The sequence below is a fragment of the Chlorella variabilis genome, assembly GCF_000147415.1.
Source record: "Chlorella variabilis unplaced genomic scaffold CHLNCscaffold_1, whole genome shotgun sequence".
NCBI classification, from domain to species: Eukaryota; Viridiplantae; Chlorophyta; class Trebouxiophyceae; order Chlorellales; family Chlorellaceae; genus Chlorella; species Chlorella variabilis.
In genome coordinates, this window is record NW_005435087.1 from 1903771 (window position 1) to 1916275 (window position 12505).

The following is a 12505-nucleotide window of genomic DNA, read 5'->3' on the forward strand; positions in this document are numbered from 1 at the left end:
GCTCCGGACCGGCGGGGCCGCCGACGCCGCAAACCGCCGACACACGGCCGACAGCAGCAGCGGCTCTGCGAGCCCCTCCGCATTTGTTGCATCCCGAGGAAGCTCGGGATGCGCCATTCACAGGGCTGCTCTCCCTTGGTCCCACCGCCGCCCCCGCCGCCCCCAGGGCCTCACCCAGCGCCTCTTCATAGCTGCCCCCACTGTCGATGCAGTCCGCTGCGGCCAGCATGCATGCAGCCAGCAGGTCGGCGGCCTCCCGGAACTGACGCCCCATCGTGTGCACAGCCCTGCAGGCGCGCGCGGGCAGCGGGCGCGCGCTTTGCGCTCGCGGGCGAGCCAGGCTGGCGCCAGGCTGGCGCCGCACCAGCGTTTGCCTGGCCGGGCTGCTCGGCCGCCAGGCGCAGCACCGGCAGGAGGCTCCTGCTCGCTGCGCGCTGCCCGACAGCAGCCGATGCGTGTGATGCGTGACAAAGCCAGGGGCGGCGCCGCCACAAACGCGTGCGCACGCCCGCGCACACCTGAGCGCCAGGCGCCCGCTCTGCAGCGGGTAGAGCAGGGCCATGATGGATGACAGGTAGGCTCGGTTGATGTGCAGCAGGATCTCGTAAGCTTCCCGCGGGAAGGTGTGGGCTGCGGGGCGGCAGGGAGGCGGGGCGGCGGGCATGCGCGGGTGTGGAAGCATCGCTGGGCGGCGCCGGGGCACAGACGGTGCTGGGGCATAGACGGCAGCAGGGCGCACACGCATGCGATGCCCCAGCGCCGCCGCCCCGCGCCTGCCCTTTTCCCGACAGGTGCGCAGCCCACCCACCAGCTGAGTAAACGTTCCACTCTGTGCCCACCACCCCCAGCAGCGCGCGGGCCTGCGCGATGGAGGCCCCCACCGCGGTGGCATCGTCGTGCAGCGGGCGGAAGGAGTCGCTGAGGCCTGCGGCGGGTGGGAGGGGTGGACGCGGGGCAGGGCGGGGCGGGGCGGCGGGGGCGGCTGGGAATTGGCGGCAGGCTGGATGGCGCACAGCCCCGAGGGGGGCCCTCCCTGGCGGAGCCACCCAGCACCCGGGGGCCCTACAGCACCAGCCCGCCCACAGCACCAGCTGCATCATACCACCAGAGCTGCATCAAGTGTGTGTTATTGCACACGCCGGCAGCCCGCCAGCCTCACCCGTGTCAATGGCGTTGTGGCCGTCGAGCGTGCCGGTGAGGCCCGCCGCCAGGCCGTCGGCGCCCAGCGGCATGCACGCCATGTGGCGCACCGTGGCGGAGGTCAGGCCCGCCAGCCCGCGCAGCGCCTCGGCCGTCTTCAGCCGCACCTTGCGCCCTGCGGCGGACGGTAAGGGGCAGCAGTGCCGGGGGCGGCGGCGGCGGCGGGTGGTCGCGACGCGTGGCCAAGCCGGCGGGCGGGGCCAGGCTGGCGACACAGACGCCGCCTTGTGCCGTCCTCACCACATCTACTCCCATCACCCACCCCCATCACACACACACACTCTCTCTCTCTCTCGGCACCCTCAGCCTGCCTGCGGTGACGGGGAAGACGAGGCTGGAGGCGGCGGCGGCAGCGCCGATGCCCAGCGCAATCTGCAGCCACCAGTAGAAGAGGGCCTGGTGCTCCACGTATGTCTGGTGGTAGGGGTTGAGAGCCACCATGGGCATGCTGCATGGGGGGGGCAGGAGGGGAGGCGGTGGTGCGGCGGAGGATGGCTGGGAAGCAGGCGGGACGGTGCGCCGCCCGCTCCCCGTCTGGGTTGAGCCCCAGCTGAGGCCCTCCACAGCATGCACACAGCCCTGGCATTAGGCATTTCAACACCTCCCTGTCCTCCCCTGCATGCGCACATGCAGGCCATGGGCATGCCTCACCTGAAGGTGGCCACCGTGAAGGCGAACCAGTACCGCGGGTACCGGAAGCGGTACAGGGAGAACACGAAGGAGAAGAGGGAGAGGAGCGCCACCATGGCCCCCGCCTTGGTGGCAGACTGCTGGTAGCTGCCCCCGTTGGCGGCGTAGGTGAGGTACATGCACAGCAGGCCGCACAGCCCGCCCACCACCGCGCCCGCCGCCCGCATCAGCACAAACTGGGAGGCGGTGCCTGCGGTGCGGGCCGGGGGGACGGGAGGAGCAGGGCTGTGTGTGTGTGCGTGTGAGAGAGAGAGGGCGCAGTGCCCGCAGTAGCAGCCCAAAACCCGGCAGTGCGTCCCCGCCGAGGGCGCCTGCGTCCGATCCGCGGTTGCTGCGGCCGCTGCTGCGGGAGCGCACCCAGGTTGGGCTGCAGCACCACGCAGAAGGTGACGACGGCATAGACGGGCGTGATGGCGGCGGGCTGCAGGGAGAGCGCGCTCCACACCGCCGGCGGCGACAGCGCGGCCAGCATGACGCACACGCCCAGCCCCACCTGCAGCCCCGCCGCCAGCTGGTCGGCGTTGTAGCCTGCACCGCACGCGGGGCAGGGCCGCGGCGGCATGGTCATGGCGTAGGGGCCGGCAGGCGCCTGGGCAGTGGAGCGCTGGCTGCCTTGCGGAGCCTGCTGGCGGCGGTGGCGGGAGCTGCCGCTCTCCGCGCCGCACTGTCCCAACCTGCCCCCTGCGCAGTGCAACCGCGCATGGCGCTGCAAGAACAGCAAGGCTGCGCCCTGGGAAGCGCTGCAAATCAGCAGAAGCCCAGTATTCGGCGAGGCGAAAGGCGGTGCCAGCGCGATGGCCTCCTCCCGCCTCCAATCAGCATTTGCAGCGATTGATATTGAGGCTCGATGAGGGGGTAGGCCGTGCGGGCAGCCAGCGGCGCGGTTGAAGGGCCAGCACCTGTCTTGCGAGAGAGCCAGGCCACGCCGCGCCCTCCCAGCACCCTCAGCCGCTCCTGTGTGCTGCTGGTGCCGCCCTTGGCCGCCATGGTTGCTGGGGCCCACTGGCAAATGGCTGCTCGGCACTGTAAACTCCCTCCTAGCCCATGGTTTGTGACGCCTAGCGTCGCTGGATGGTAGTTGAAGCCGGATTAGAATGGGTTCGGCGACTGGAGGATGGCCGGTGGGTGCGACGCCGCTCCCGCCTGGCGGCCAGCGCAGGCGCCGGCTCAGCGACTGCCCTGTTGCAGGGGTTGGCTCACTACGTAGGTCATCATTGTAAGTCAAACATGCAGCGTGTGTGAATAATAGTATACAGTCGGCTGTTCTTGTATTCGCACCCGGCCGCTGCCTCGCGTCTGCCGCTCGTCGGCGGCCCCCGTCGCCGTCCATCAGCCGGCAGCCCGGCGCCCTCCGCGCCGCCTGCGCTCAGCCGGCGGCACCCACTCGTCGTCCGAGTCCTGCTTCTTCTTCTTCTTGGCTGTCGCCTTGCGCGGCGGGTGCCTGCGGACCGGCTGCAGCGGGCAGGCGGGCAGGGCGGCTAGCTCCAACAGGATGTCGGGGAGGGGCAGAGCTTGGGTGCGCAGCATGGTGCCCGGCTGCACAAGCAGGTGCAGGTGCACAGCAGGTGAAGCTAATGCAAGCTCATCGGCCCCAGCATCTCGCTTGCCTCACCGCGCGCTCCACCTCGCCCGCTGCCTCATCCTCCCCATCCTCCCCATCCTCGCCCTTCACCTGCCCCGGCCCGGCTGCCGGCACCGCCGCTGGCGCCGGCGCCGGTGCCGCAAACAGGCTCGAGAAGGCTTGCATGTTCTGGCTGATGTTCAGGGCCAGGTGCCCCAGCACCAGAGGCAGGCTGGCAGGGTCCACCCCCGTCAGCATGGGCAGGAAGGGCAGCAGGTGCGACCGCAGCTGGCCGTCAGGCCCCAGCACCCCTGGCGGCATCATCGCGCCGGCGGGCACGCCCAGCGCTGCCAGCGACGCGGGCCGGCCGGCCGCCGGCGCGGCAGGCGCCGCCGGCGCAGTGGCAGCCGGTGCAGGCGCCTGCTGCTGCGGCTTGCGCTTGGCGCGCTGCTTGCGCGGCTTTGGCGGCGGCTGGTTCTCGATCTCCTCCCCATCAGAGTCCACCTCCCGCTGCTTCACCGCCTGCTTGCGCGGCTTGGGCGCCGGCGGGTCCTCAAACGTGCCACGCACCACCTCCTGCAGGGCACGGCAGGCGCTGGGGAGGTGCTGGGGGGCGGGACTGGCATGGGAGGGAGCGGCAAACGGATGCTTGCCCTGCCGGGGCGACGTGTACTGTGGCTCGCGGCCGGGTGCCTGCTGGGTGCTGCTGCGACGTAGCACCCACGCTGCGCACCGCGGCACCACAGCCGCCGGAATGCCGGCTGCTCGGCCGCGGTGCACCCACCTGGTGCTCGTCGCTCAGCAGGTCCAGGCCTTCCAGGTTGTCGGCGCACACGATGTTCTGCACCACCCTGGCAGTGATGCAGGTCCTGCGCGGCAGCAGCGATGCTGGTGAGAGCGCTCGCACGGCTGTGGCTGCCGGTGCCAGCCTGCTGAGCACCCAGCACCCCATCCCTCCGCGCACCAGTGGCGCCACTTGAACCAGTTGGGATAGCTCGAGTGCTCGATGAGTACGCCCAGACGCAGTTCGCCCTGTGAAGCGCAGCAAAAGTGGGAGCAGGAGGCGGTCAGGTTGGTGGGCGCGGGGCAGCTGTCGCGGCCGTTGTGCGCGGCGGGGCTGCTGCCTCCAGAACCTGCTGCCAATTCACGCTTCCCCCAGCCGCACAGGATCCTGGGGCGAGCGGGAAACGACACAATAGCAGGCATCGCATTCAAACTTGGAGCTGCAGCTGCAGCCCCACAGGCCTTGCGGCAGCTGCTGCTGCCCAGAGCTGCTCAGGCAGTGCACAGAGGCTCCCCTGCCTGGCCTATCGGCTCTTTGCAGCCCTGGCACTTGGCATGACCGCTCCTGGAGGCCTCCACTTTGTAGACGCCCGCTGGCTGCGCCATCTTGCTCAGCAGGACCTCACCAAGAGCAAGGGGCAACCCAGAATGGCTGCTACATGAAGGTGTGCTGGAAGAAAGGGCAGGAAAATGACGAGGCGCTCTCAGCTCTGTCTTTCGTTTTGCTCTCATTTGCTCTTCAAGAAGTTCACAGGGAGCCAGCCAAGATGTCTTCTGATCCCATGGTGGGCCAGGACGAGGGCACCCAGCGCATGGTGGCCGAAGCCAAGGACAACTTCCCTGAGAAGCCGCTCGACGGTGAGGCTGACCCCAGGGCTGCTGGCAGCTGCAGCGACTCGCCCTGCCCTCGGTCCAAGGTGCAGTGTCGGGCGCCGCCAGCAGCGGCGTCTCGGCAGCTTCTTGTTGACGTTCGACTCTGGAGGAGTGGCTCCCGTCCCACTGGCTGACATCAGCCCATCGATGCGCTGCCCTGCTCCCACAGAGGCCGTTCAGAGGCAGGCCGACATGGGGCCCGGGCGCGAGGCTGCCGCTGGCGAGGGTGAGCCGCAGCGGGAGAAGGGGCACGCCTGCCGGTGGGGAGCCGCCGGCCCTCACAGAAAGGGTGCCGCCTGCTGTGCCTGCAGGTGGCGGCGGCGCGGTCCAGTCGGTCAAGGAGGCCGCCTCGGTGCGCTTCCCGCCTGCCAGCCCTGCGGCCACATGTTGTGCGCTGCGCAGGCATACACAGCTGCTGTGGCCAGGCTGCCGGGGCGAACCAACACTGCTTGCCGTCTGCCTGCTGCTGCAGAGCGCGGTGGAGAGCGTGAAGCAGGCGATGCCGGCCACGCGCGACATGTCGGAGAAGCACTGCTGAGCTGGCAGCCGCCTCGCAACAGCCGCACGGCGGGCGGGCTGACCGCTGAGGCACGGATGCCAGGACAACAGCCACCCGCGGCCATCCGCCGCACCAGCGCTGAAGAGTGTGCCTTGGGTGCATGGTAGCGCTTACATCATTTGGCCACCCAACGCGGTGGGTGCTGTAGGTGAGAAGCTGGCTGGGGGGTCCTCCTGTGTTTGTCTGTGGTGCAAAATGGTGCCGGCATGCAGAACACAGATGGCAGCGTCTCAGGGTTTTGGTCGCCGCCGAGGGCAGCAGACACTGTGTTACAGTCACCCCACTATGATAGGCCGCGTGAGCAGACCTTGGGCAGCGCACACGTCGCAGACATAGCAGACCGAGCAACCTTCCTGCTCTGCATGTGCTGAGACAGGCCAATAAAATGTGCAATCAGTGCAGGAATGTGCTGGGGTGACAGGAAAGGGGATGCGGTGTGCAGGCCAGGCACGAAGATGTTTAGTGTACAAGGAGCCTTGTGCCGCTGCTGCCCTCTGCTTGCTGCCCTCTGCTAGCTGGACGCAGCCCACTCCGCTGGCAGCACCGTGAGCCTGGCATGTGGCGCAATCTTCTTCAGTGCGACACGGGTGGTGCGCGCGTGCTGCACCTGCCCGTCAGCCAGCTCCACAAGCACAACCTCATCCACCGCGGTGTAGGGCATGCCGTCTGCGCATTGGCACAGGGAGGCGGGGCAAGCATATGTGCCAAGCGCGGCGAAGCGATGGATGCGAGGAGCAAGAGCAGAAAGAGCACGGCACAGTGCTTGCCACCAGCAAGTGCTTGCCACCTGCAGCGCCCAACGCTGGCCCTTGCCACAGCATCGTCGCCCACCACCTTAACCCTCACACCAAATGCGCACCTATGACGGCAGCCACGATGGCCGTCTGCAGCGGCGGCAGGCTGGGGTTGTACGCAGCGCTCTCCACGTACCCTCCACTGTAGACGCCGCCCGCCTGGGTCACAATGGCCAGCCCCGAGGGGCACCGGCTGTACGGTGAGTAGCTGCCCACCGCCGCGGCCAGCGCCTCTGCGGCGGCCCGCTCAAAGGCGGCATCGCCGGCACGCGCCTTCAGCAGCTTGCGCGCCGTCGCCGTCAGCTGCACGCGGTTGTCCTGCGGCTGCAGCAGCAAAGGCGTGGCGGGGTCGGGCAGCAAGTCTGCGGGCTTGAACCGCATGGGCAGCAGCTGGCCCAGCGAGTAGTTGCCGCCCTGGAAGCTGAAGCGTACGCTCTCCTGCGGCAGACGGTGGGGCCAGGGTGGGGGTGGAGGCGCAACGCTGGCAACGCTGCTGGCGGGGGGGCAGGGACAGAATGTTGACATCAGGCTAGGCCGCTGCAGGCTCCCATCACTGCTGCACTTCCCCTCACTTCCACCCCGAGCCCACACCCGCCCCGACCACCCACCGCGCAGGCCAGCTCTGAGTAGAATTGGCGGCAGTGGCCGCAGGGTGCCGCCGAGACCACCAGCTGTCGTATCTCCCGCTCGCCGTGGTGCAGCGCGTTAACCAGCAGGAACTGCTCGGCGTGCACCGAGTTGTACAGGGGCAGGCGGGCAAACTCCAGGTTCACGCCCACGTATAGCGCGCCGCTGGACCCCAGGCCCACCGCGCTGCACAGTGGGTGTGCGAGGGGTGGCAGTGTATGTGTATGCAGGGAGAGGGAGAGGGAGGAGCGGTCCACAAGCGCTGGATCCATTGGGGGCTCCGCTGAGCAATGCTGCGGTCCAGGCTCCGGGATCTTGTGTGTGGATGCAGGTAGAGGCGCTCAGCGATGGCAGCAGCAGGCAGTACAGCGACGCACCCGACGTGGAAGGAGGAGATTGGGGGTCTCGCCAGCTCGGCGGCGGGACCAAGCAGGCGGGACAGCAGCTCATCCTCACCCACGCCGTGCTTCGACTGCAGCGCCGCCACCTCCTCTGGTGCCAACCTGAACTTTCCTTCCAGGATGCCCAGCAGCGGCTGCGTCTCGGCCTGCCGCGTGTTGGACAGATCCACTAGCAGCGAGCCCTTCTGCCGAGCGCCACAGGGTGGCAGGCGTCATGCCCCCACAGTTAAGTAAAAACATCGCCAACTGAGCGCTCAGGCGAAGAAGGAGAGGTGCAGGAGAGGGAGCGGATGACCGCGCTGGCGGTCAATCTTGCAGCATGGTGTTTTGAGCAACATCCGCATGCATGGCGGGTGGCACACCAACTCACGTCGTGCAGGTTGTCGCCCTTCTCGATCAGGCAGTTGCAGCGAGCGGCTGCGGAATGGGAGCGAGGGACAGAGGTGAGGGTCAGACGCGTCAGAACCGAAAGCTGGCCGTGAGGGAGCCGGGAATCCGCCCCATTGGGGCCACTGGGCGCTGTGAAACCTCACTCTCCGCACAAATGCATGATTGGGCTGTGCATGGTGGGGCTGTGTTGAGCGCAGGAGCTTGCGCTCATCCGCACACGGCGCGAGGCCGACGCTGCAAGGCAGTGGGCGGTGATGGGCAATGGACTCACCCGCGGGGCGCGCCAGCAGCGTAAGGCCCGCCACAAGCAGGATGAACACCTTCTGCTGCATGCTGCCCGTCCTGTAGCGTCTCCTGGGGGCTTGCAAGGCCTGGATCTGGAGAGGCTGGTCGAGAAGTGTTGTGTGAGAAGGGCTTTACACCTGACTGCAGAGGGCAATCACTGAGGAAGAGCACTAGAGAGAGAAAAAACAAGTCGAATTGCTGCGGATATGTGCATGCATGGGAGGCTGCCACGTGGCCTGCCATCTGGAAAAGGTGCCATCATGGGGTGGTTGACTGGTGGTCTTGCCAGATGGCATAGCTAGGTCGAGGGAGCTGACCGTTTCTTTTGCCCTGGCACACTGGCGCTGTGTGGAGCTTTCGGTTTTTCCACATCCCTGTATGTGGGTGCTGTAGGTGAGAAGCTGGCTGGGGGGCCCTCCTGTGTGGTGCAAAATGGTGCCGGCATGCAGATCACAGATGGCAGCGTCTCAGGGTTTTGGTCGCCGTCGGGGCAGCAGACACTGTGTTACAGTCACCCTGCTATGATAGGCCGCGTGAGCAGACCTTGGGCAGCGCACGCGTCGCAGGCATAGCAGACTGAGCAACCTTCCTGCTCCAACCATGTTGGTTGCTGTTCAGCTTGTTGTGATGCACACTCGGCACGCCGCTGCTGATGGGAGCGTGTTGGGTGTGCCGGTCTGGGTACTGGGCAGGAAGAGGAAGCACACCATCCTGCGGACAACTGGTGCAGGGCATACACCAGGCAGGAGTGTGGAGGGGAGGTCAGCGGGCACTGCGCCGCTGCAGGCCGGTCAGCAGCACGGCCAGTTCACTGGCGAGAGCTGTCTGGGTGGGGAGGGTGCAGAGCAGGCTGCGTGTGTGCTGGATCTGGTGCAAGCAGTGACAGCAGGTGGCCGTTGGGTTGGCGCAGCGCGTGCCACACTCTGCGGCGCTACCCATCCACCCAGTTCGAGCCGGCTGGCGAGGGCCATCCATGTTGCCTGCCTGCCTGGTGCAGCCAAGTGGTTGATTTACAAGAATGCGGCCTGAGATCAGCGCAGACGCTGAAGTGGTGTCGGTGGAAACAAGTAGGGACAGATGCTGTTGCATGGATCGATGCATGAAGACAAGGAAGGGAGGGTACAGTTCTTTGCAGGAAACAAATGGATGAATGAAAGGCTACATAGAGGTACAGGTGGAAGAGGAACACATTGTACAGTGGCTGGGATGCCTGGCACCAGGCGCGCGGGCAGCGGTGCCGGCCAGGGGCTCACAGGTCGTCGGCCTCCTGGCTGAGGGGCACGTGGAACTGGGAGGGCGCCGGCTTCATCAGGCCCTGGTAGGCATCGCGGTCGTAGCCCTCGGTGTGGGAGCGGGGGAAGTCGAGGTGCGCGGGCTGCGGGCGGTCGTCGTCGCAGCTGAGCCACAGGCGCACCAGGTGGCGGCGCTCGTGCGGCGCGTCGCCGTCCTTGAAGGCGGAGCGGGCGTGGAGGGCGGAGGAGTTGTGGAGCAGGATGATGTCGCCGGGCTGCAGGCGGTAGCTGATGGCGAAGTCGGGATGGCTGCCGATCTCCTCAAACAGCGCCAGCGCCTCCAGCTGCAGGGCGGACAGCGGGCCCGCCTGCTCCGGGTAGCGCCGCGCACACAGCTGGTAGTGGGAGCTGTTGTAGTGGGTGGTGAGGTAGCCCTTGTGGTAGGAGAAGACGGGCATCTCCCACACGGGGCTGTCGCCGGGGCGCACGTCCTGGTAGCGGCTGCGGTCGCGGTACCAGCCGCCACTGGCCAGGCAGCGCACGATGTCCTTGCGGCCGCGGCGCAGCAGCTCGTTGTGCACGGCCAGGGTGGAGGAGAAGCTGCTGACGCCGCCCTCCTTGGCCTGGTTGATGCACAGCAGGCCTGCAGGTGGCGGGAGGAGCAGCAGGGAGCGGAGTCAGCCGGGTTGGCGTGGCCTCACTTCTTGGCAAAGCAGAGAGCGGGCAGGCGCGGGGCAGGGCGGGAAGCACGGCGCCAGGCACCCCAGCAGCGGCGGCGGGGCACTGCAGGCAGCGGCACGCGAGGGCTCGGCGAGGGCTCACCCAGCACGTCGGCCTGCGCGTCGGTGTGCACCCCAAACTCCAGGTTGTGCGCGTGCTCGCGCTGGGGCAGGGTGGAGGCGGGGGCGCCGGCGGGTGCGTAGTGCATCTTGACGTGGTTGATCAGCTTGCCGTCCTTGCTCTGGGGCTGGGGCCGCCCCACGTGCACGCCCAGGCCCATGTAGCCCGCCACGCTCTCCGCCTCGCTCCACTCCCCCACCGGCACGCCGCGCAGCAGCGCAAAGCCGCGGCCGCGCAGCAGGTCGCGCCGTGCGCCGGCCAGCTTGTCGGCCAGCCCGCCCGACAGCGGGAAGTCGGCGGGGCGCTTGAGGGCGGACAGGGGGCGGCCAGAGGCCATGAAGGCCGCCACCGCCTCCTTCAGCTGCGCCACGTCAGCGCCGTCCAGCTGCACAACCGCCTCATGCTCGCGCCCGGCCCAGTCGCAGGCCTTCCAGGCGGCGGGGTCGTTGACCACGGTGAGAGGGCGCACGGTGCCCTGGGGGCCGCTCTCGCTGCGGGCAGGGGGAGGGCGGGGGCGGGGCAGCGGTGAGCAGGATGCAAGGTGGGCAGGGTTGAAGGCAGCAGCGGGTCTCCTCTCTCCGATTGCAGCACAGTGCCTCACCTGGGAGGGGCGTGGGACATGGCGGACAGCAGGCGGCTGGACATGCGGCAAGACAGGTTGTGGAAGGAGCTGCGCAGCTCCAGGCTGCTGGACTGGCGGCTCATGTCCGCATCAAAGGGAGAGGAGGAAGGGAGCTGCACCACGGCCACCATGGTTGTGTTATGTTGCCTGGCAGAGAGCAGGGTGAGCAGATGGAGGAGCAAGGGGGCTGGGGAGCGTTGCTGGTGTTTGGGATGGATGTGTGGTTGCTGGAATTGAGGAGGAGGAGCAAAACGGCCTGGTTTAATAGGCAACCCGCCAGGTGGCCTGGCACCTGCCAGATGGCGTGCCACCCGGCACGAAATGAGGTGGCGGGTGGAGCGCCACCAGCTGGCGCAATGCTGGGCTACGGGGCCACGTGCCCGGGCGGCATCCGGAATCCGACGGCTCGGGACAGCTGGCCGGGGCTTCCCCCCTTCACATCCCCATGGCACCCATGCACGGTGTGGCGGCAAGCCTGTGGCAGGCTGCTGGCAGCCTCCTGGCCACTGGCATGGGGCGTCTGTCATGAGTTGGGCCGTTGTGTAATGAGTACTGTACCGCACCTAAAAGTTTCGCGAACCTAATTTTCGCGAGTGTTTTGGCGAATTTCGGGCTGCACCTAATGTTCGCGCCCCCAAACGCAGGAAAATTTCGCGCTGAACCTAATGTTCGCGTGTACTGCTGGGGGCAGCAGCAATACAAGCTGTGCTGGGCGTGTTGTTGCAGCGCTTTTCCTGAGTTTGATCTTACACGGGGTGTGGCAGCCACCTATTCATCATCGGCGCACCTAAAAATCGGCGCACCACACTGGCCTGTTGATGTGATCAGAAGGCATCGGAGGACGACCAGTGACCCACTGTTCTCAAAGAAGCTTCTTGATGGTGTACTGGAGGTCAGCAGTACAATTGTTCTGCTGGCACCTAATTTTCGCGAGAAAGTTCGCCCAAACACGCTACCAAACTTAATTTTCGCGTGCATTCTTGGCATTAATTATTTTTTGGCCCCGCGAAACAATAGGTGCGGTACAGTATGAGAATGGCAGAGCCTGCAGCCCTGTTTAGACCGGGTGGCGCACTCACAAGGGTGCACAGGCGGTGGCGTGTAGTCGGCGGCACGGGCGGTGCTGCACTTCTGCGAGGCTGGTGTGCTGGGCACATCCCGCTCTGCGGGACAAAGTTTGTCCATGTGTAGAGGGATGCGAGCGCTGCCACCGTCAGCTGCTGGGTGCCTGATTGTGCAGCTGTGCACTCCTACATGTCGACGCCACAAGGACAGCCGGGGAGCATCAGCTGCACCGCCCCGTTGAAGGGTGCCAGGGCCACCGCCTTGACTTGACTTGACTTGTGTGGGCTTACAGTCTGGTTTCAGCAAGAACAAGCTTGCAACACAGACTTTGTTGTTCGAGCAAGGAGGGATGAAGCAGTAGAACAACAGGCAGGACAGGCCAACTGACAGGTCACCGAGCGTTTAGTGTGTGAGCGGGCAGACAGTACTGCATGTCGTGGAGCAGGTGTGGTGCGGTAAGAGCAAAGGGGGTGGACATGAGAGTGGGGGTTCAGGGCGGGACTGCAGGCAGCGCAACGGTGGCGGTCAGCCAGCGCTGGTGACAGGCGGCAGCAAAGGCGGCGAGGCGGCACGGTTTCTGGCG

General features: G+C 66.9%; 4 protein-coding genes across 4 annotated transcripts in view; all 4 read right to left on the minus strand.

The window, feature by feature from the left end:
* Positions 1-4657, minus strand: part of CHLNCDRAFT_49581 (hypothetical protein) — a gene marked incomplete at both ends in the record, with an annotated part of 11811 nt that extends 7154 nt beyond the window's left edge. The window contains 11 exons of the mRNA XM_005852128.1: positions 146-287; positions 519-630; positions 809-925; positions 1160-1315; positions 1482-1648; positions 1852-2080; positions 2248-2596; positions 3271-3342; positions 3503-4027; positions 4236-4320; positions 4416-4657. Coding sequence (XP_005852190.1) covers positions 146-287; positions 519-630; positions 809-925; positions 1160-1315; positions 1482-1648; positions 1852-2080; positions 2248-2596; positions 3271-3342; positions 3503-4027; positions 4236-4320; positions 4416-4657 — 2196 coding nt within the window. The remainder of the gene's footprint in view (positions 1-145; positions 288-518; positions 631-808; positions 926-1159; positions 1316-1481; positions 1649-1851; positions 2081-2247; positions 2597-3270; positions 3343-3502; positions 4028-4235; positions 4321-4415) is intronic.
* Positions 4658-6177: 1520 nt separating this feature from the next.
* CHLNCDRAFT_18754 (hypothetical protein) lies at positions 6178-7598 on the minus strand (the record flags this gene model as incomplete). Its single annotated transcript, XM_005852129.1, has 4 exons — positions 6178-6332; positions 6526-6898; positions 7069-7273; positions 7465-7598. Coding segments are annotated over 4 exons (867 nt in total), but the record flags the coding sequence as incomplete, so codon positions are not given.
* Positions 7599-9412: 1814 nt separating this feature from the next.
* CHLNCDRAFT_133404 (hypothetical protein) lies at positions 9413-10988 on the minus strand (the record flags this gene model as incomplete). The annotated part of the gene is made up of 3 exons (XM_005852130.1): positions 9413-10038; positions 10218-10726; positions 10837-10988. 3 exons carry the CDS (start codon positions 10986-10988, stop codon positions 9413-9415), a joined length of 1287 nt encoding a protein of 428 aa, XP_005852192.1.
* A 1459-nt stretch (positions 10989-12447) lies between these two features.
* The window catches only part of CHLNCDRAFT_133405 (hypothetical protein), a gene marked incomplete at both ends in the record, with an annotated part of 406 nt that continues 348 nt past the window's right edge, over positions 12448-12505 (minus strand). Inside the window, one exon of the mRNA XM_005852131.1 lies at positions 12448-12457. Within this exon, the coding sequence (XP_005852193.1) occupies positions 12448-12457 (10 nt within the window). The remainder of the gene's footprint in view (positions 12458-12505) is intronic.